The sequence below is a fragment of the Frankliniella occidentalis genome, unplaced genomic scaffold (assembly GCF_000697945.3).
Source record: "Frankliniella occidentalis isolate FOCC.00 unplaced genomic scaffold, Focc_3.1 Scaffold11, whole genome shotgun sequence".
Lineage (NCBI taxonomy): Eukaryota > Metazoa > Arthropoda > Insecta > Thysanoptera > Thripidae > Frankliniella > Frankliniella occidentalis.
The window spans coordinates 989,384-995,302 of NW_026267141.1; the positions used below are offsets into that span (position 1 = coordinate 989,384).

The 5,919-nt window shown below is 49.9% G+C and overlaps 1 protein-coding gene across 1 annotated transcript in view; it reads right to left on the reverse strand.

Moving 5' to 3' along the window:
* The window catches only part of LOC113215183 (hormone receptor 4), a 129,436-nt gene that overhangs the window by 67,358 nt on the left and 56,159 nt on the right, over nt 1-5,919 (reverse strand). The window contains exon 2 of the mRNA XM_052277621.1: nt 2,794-2,879. Coding sequence (XP_052133581.1) covers nt 2,794-2,879 — 86 coding nt within the window. The remainder of the gene's footprint in view (nt 1-2,793; nt 2,880-5,919) is intronic.

The following is a 5,919-nucleotide window of genomic DNA, read 5'->3' on the forward strand; positions in this document are numbered from 1 at the left end:
GGCTGCACAGCGGGTGCTGAGCGGCTGTACAGCGGCTGCACAGCGGCTGCAGAGAGGCTGCACAGCGGCTCTTTATAAGCAGGCCAAAGTAATGCTAAGCTGTCTACGTCACTGGCAAAAAGGTGTAACATATGTGTCACACTAATGCACTGTAAGAACATGTTTCGTGATGCACTCCATCCCATGCAGAGGGGTGAAAACATCAACAGCGGCAATCGGCGACGGTCGCCGGAGAGTGCATCAAGAAAAGTTGCCGCGCGTCACGTGAATTTTTCCATTGATGATGTAATGCCCAGTTGGCAATCGACTCTGCTGCCGCCCTGCTCCTTCGAACGAGACGACCCTTCGATACCATCGATATGCAGCGCCACATCGATTCAGCCTGGCGGGTGGCCTGCCCGGGGCTCGCGCCTCGGCTCGGCTCGGCCCCGGCTCGCCTCGGCTCGGCACCGTCAGTGCACGGCGCTGCGCTGACCTACAAAGGGTTCACTGACGCGGCTCGCCACGCCACGCCGCGCCTGCAGCAGTAGCACGCTGCAAAAGGCTTCCTGGAGTGAGCAGGGCGGTGCAGGGCGATGCAGGGCGGAGCAGGGGCAGGCTGGTGCATGTGCACCGCCAGCCGGGTGCAGCACAGCCCAGCACGGCCTGCGCTACAATTGTAACAATGGAACAAGTTTTTACAAAAGATTTTGTGGACTTTGAAATCACTGTGAGAAACTATATCTTCGTAAAATTTTCAAACTTTGTCATAATTTTGATTTTTTTAAAAAGGATTTTGGTGAGCCTTTGCATTTCCCTTGCGGGATGCAGTGGACTCTCGCGTGCCAGTCATATGCAGGTAGGAGCACTGGCATATGACACTCAGGAAAAAATTTGGTCGGCATTCGTCACCTACACAGATAAGAAGAAAATATACCGAGTTTGGGCACGATCGGGTATTTACACTTTCCTAAGTCCCTTGTAAGCTCGTGGCGTACACCCACAGTACAACCAGAGTACACTCGCGGGAAAGTCGGGGTACTCGGAGTAGTCGGAGAGCAACCAAAGTACCCCCAGGAGTACACCCGCAGTACTGTGCAGTCCGTGACAGGGATCACATCGGTCATAGGGACTTCTCGTTCAGGCCTGGTTAGCTCGGTGCTGTGCTGTCACCGTGACTCAAAGTGATCCGAAGGTAAAGCCGAAGTCAGAGCTGGCTGTAAAGTGCATGCTGCTGTGGGCTCTTTCTGTTTGGAGCCAATGGCCACCTTCCAAACTAACGACAACATCACTTACTTACCGCACGCTTCAAAAATATATTTCTACATATTCGTAAAGTGATTTTTCAGGAATATTTGTTCCTTTGGTTTCTTTTGTTTTGCTCCTAATGTGCGACCCAATTTTAGAAAAATGCGCATTGTAACGTGCGGGGTCCTGCTGACGCCCTGCTGACGCCCAGTTCCGGAAGTCAGGCGGGCACGCGAGCGGTACGGCACACTAGCGGGCCGGTGCCGGTCCAGCGGAGGCAACGACAGGAGACAATGGCGGCGTAGAATTTAACCACTGACTGCCTGACCAGCCGAGCAAGCTCAAAAGATCCGCGGCACTTTATTCAAAAACACCAACGGTTGGTAAACCGTTAGTTTCTAAAATGCTAACAAAGAACATGTGCGTATAGCAAACTCTACTCTTTGTAGGTTACGAAGAAATTCTCAAGCATTGTATATTTCGAAATTTTACCAGGTAACGCAAACCAATAGCTTCTAAGGATTTTACTGATCTGAAAAAGGAATACTTCATGATACGAACAAATTCTACACAAAACAAAGCGACGCGTCATTCAAATAAATTGATGTTCCAAACCATCACGAAATAAAGCAACAAAAGCAAGCGTTTCTTAAACAAGAGAACTCCTGCGTAGTTGGTAAGCGTTCTACCTTGTACTTGATCTTAATCAAGTGTAGATGCACCGTTCCAAATGATTAAGACTTTCCTGGCTTATTCTTAAATAGCTTTATGAGAGTTCACTTTTCGAAATTGATATTGTGACTGCTTCACTTCTTTTTCCATCGCCGCGACACTTCAATAAAATCACACTAAATGTATTTGAATGTTTTTGTGCAAATGTTCACACTAAGTCAAACCTACGTTTCGTTTCGCACAAATTTGTACGACAAAGTGCATGATTTTCTACTAAATGAATAAACAAAAGGGTTCAAATCAGCGCAGAAATGTGTGCAACAAATTTGATTGTTTAAGCTTGTCCAAATAGAAGATACAAATCCACTTAGTGTGAAGATAAAAGGCTTTTTGATTACATTTTCTTTATTTCAACAATTAACGTTGGTAAGTTTTTGCGAATAAGAGGAGAGGAGAGGAGGAAAAACAGGAGGAGAAGGGGGAGGATGAGGAGGATGAGGAGAAGCAGGAGGAGGAGGAGGAGGAGAGAGAGAGAAGAGATGGCGGAGGAGGAGACTAGGAAAAGGCGCCGACTACTATACTTTGTTAAGTAACAGCCTCTCGACTCGATTCTCCCTCTATCTCCTCCCCCCTCGCTGCCCGAACAGCTGCAGCGCTTCTCTTCGACGCGGCGGCGGCAGCCGGCCCCCTCCCAGCAGACCGCCTGACAGGTAGGCGCGCCCGCCACACACCCGTGCGTCGGTGGGGAGGGGACTGCCTACCTCACAGGGGCGAAGGCCTGCTCGCCCCCCGTGGAATTGTCCCAATTGTGGACTCACTGTGGACCCCCTAGGATGAAATCCCCGCCGTGAATGTGTCTCTATCGACTTTGGTGTCCGCCTCACGTTTCCTTACCGTTAGGGCAGCCGGGCCGGAGAGACGGAGCGGGGCCAGGGCGGCCGCCGGGGCGAGGGAGCGCCAGGGCCTGAGGCTCCTCAGACCTGCGGGGAAAAAGCGCCACAGACTACAAACAAACAGGCACAAGAAAAGAAAAAAAACGAGTAAGACTCAAATAAATAAAATGAAGAACGTGCAAGAAAGAAATGTAATAACGAAAAAAAGGGCTTTAAATGAAATTGAGATAAATGGTTGAAGTATAGCACAAAGAAGCTGCACAAGAATCTCTGCTGTGCGAGAGGTAACAATCAACCGGGCTTTACAAACACTACCTTTATTTATACAGCTATAAGCAAAGATATATGCTTGAGTAGATACTTGTAAAAGAGTTTTTCTAACACTATAGTCCCGTCATATCAATAACTACAACAACGTCCAACGTTTTACTAAACTCACTACTTGCGGCCAGCTGTCACAGCTTCGCCCGCATCACCGTGCATCGCAGAGAAAACGCTCACCTGCAACAAAAAGAAGAAGAAAAAAAAAAGTTAATTAAGTAAAATTAAAAGACACACGACTAGTGAGTGACCAGTCCGTCGTATCACAACGTGACCGCGTCAATATTCGAACCGGTGACCTCTCGGGCGGGCGGCGTGCGCGCTGACCGCTCGGCTGCGGCGGGTCAGTGACCGGCGAGTCCCTTGTTGCTCAAGTGTGCCAGGGTCGCCCGCTTGCATCCTGTGCTCAGCGAGCGCCGCGCGCACCGCGCCTCACCTCACCTCGCGGAGCCGCGGCGCTCCACGCTGCTCCACGCCGCTCCAAGCCACGCCACGCCACGCCACAGAGCCCGCGCTCGCAGGCGGGCTCCAGCAGCAGGAGCCAGCAGGAGCCAGCAGGAGCGGCAGCAGGAGGCCTGCTAGCTTGCGCAGGGGCCAACGACCGGCTCCACTTCACTTTCTCTCTCTCGCGCAGCTGCTGGCCTGCGAACAGGCGCCGCGCATCGCTCCTGCCGCCGCTACGCCCACGGAGAGGTACCCCCGCTCCAAGGTATACCTCAACACGGACTTTACCGACCATACAGCCTTCACCCCGCCAAGAAGGAACGACTCAAATCTGTAAGCTTTTGGCTCGCAATGCTGGTGAAATGTTCGATGCAAACTAGGGTTCCTTCTCTTTTTCAGTTCATTTGAGCCTCACCGGCCGTTCGGTCAACAGAACAGCTTCGACGACGCTCTATATTGTCCAGCAAAGATGCGCTCCAAGCCCATCTCAACCGGGTACAACTTTGTCTCTAGAAAGCTCCAAACTTTGTACCTAACTTCAGTACAAACAATATTCGTTTGTTTTAAAAAAAATCTCGGATCGATTTAAATTTACACCCGATGAAAAGATGTGCTTAAGAACGCATCTCGCATCTCGGCTGGACACACAAAAAAATTGCCCTTCCTCATTTCGAGTCGACATCAACAATCTGTTATGGGGCGTCGTCCTCACGGATTCATATTTAAATATGTATCGCCGCGCCGCCGGACGAACGCCAGTAATGCCAACTTTCACTGCTCCGCCCACTGCCCCTACCCCCTCCCCACTTCCCCTGCAACACAGCACCAAAAAGGACGACCAAAGGACCTCTCATGGCGCCACCGGCGCGACGGTGCGGTGTTCCGTGGTCATGACCACTATACTGGTAGCTCCGTTGATGACAACGACAGCAACTTTTTTCACATGCGTCCGTCACAACAATATATATGCAAAGAGAAAGAGTTGAAGAGGAAAAAGAGAGTTTTTTTTTAGGAAGATGCGTACGACAAAGAGAGAGGGGAATTGGAGGGGGGCGGTAGAGGAGGTAAGGAGGAGAGTGGGCTGCGGATCATTTCCAGCTCCTAGTGCAGAGTCCATCACGAAGCAATCAATTATTTTAAATTACTCTGTATCGCGCGCGCGCGCGTGTGTGTGTGTGTGTGTGTGTGTGTGTACTGTACGCGCGCGCTGAAAGTAGAGAGAATTAATAATCTTGCAAACTGCCCCACCGCACCGAGAAGTCAGTCGGTCAGTCACTTTCGATCTCTCGCTCACTGTGCCACGCCCCGCCACGCCACAAAATGCCAAAGCACCGGCGTATCCAAGTCCTCGCTGCACCGAGTGCATTTACCACTTTTGATGGACGTGTCAGACCACAATCCGCCCCCTTGCCGCCCCCCCCCCCTGTGCCTCTGGGGTTTCACGAGCCATATTCCTGGCCGCGTCATTCCAAACGCACTTGCACTAAGTGATAGCTGCACCCCACCCTACCCGCTGGAAAATAAACCTCTCAAAACGATTTCCTTAAATGTCAATATCCCACTGATCAGTGATCACGTCTCATTTCCTCGACTTTGTTGTAAATATTTTCAAAGAGTTGCTTTCAAAAGAAAGAAACAAAATACAAATGAACACAAGTATTGCTTTTTCAAAACACACACCAACTCAATAATATAAGCCGAAAGAACATTTAACGGTGTAAGCTCTGCCCGTAACTTTATGACCCGTCACCGCGCTGAGCAGCCCCCGATACCAATATCAATACGAATACGACTTGCGGCTTATCGATTCCAATAGCAATATGTCGTCTGCGCGCTTGCCCAGGGCTGAGCTCAGGTGCTCCCTGTACCACCAAAAAACAAGTTGGAAGATTGTTTTTTCAAAGGCAAACTTGCTCAGTTTTTTAGGGCTCAGTAAATCAGTGTATTGAGTGTAGAAAAACATCACACCAAAAACCTGTAGCGTAAATAAATTATAATTGACTCCATCTCTACCGGTTTTGTATACCTCCTGCTAAACAACTGATTTATTTGTTGACAGTGCCTTTCTTTCTTTCGACGAGCTCAGGCACACAGCACCGGGGAGACCTTCACGCAACGTATGGTGCACATACTGGGCGCCAAATCCAACACGGGAGAGAGAGAAAGAGAGAGAGAGAGAGAGAGAGAGAGAGAGAGAGAGAGAGAGAGAGAGAGAGAGACGGGGATATAAATGCCACAGCGAGGCTGACACGCTGAACAATACGCCATTTTGCTTGTTCAAGTCGTGAAAAAAATCTAGGACAAACGCGTCAAAATTATAACAAGAAAAAACCTACATGTTCCGAGACGACTGCGTTCATGT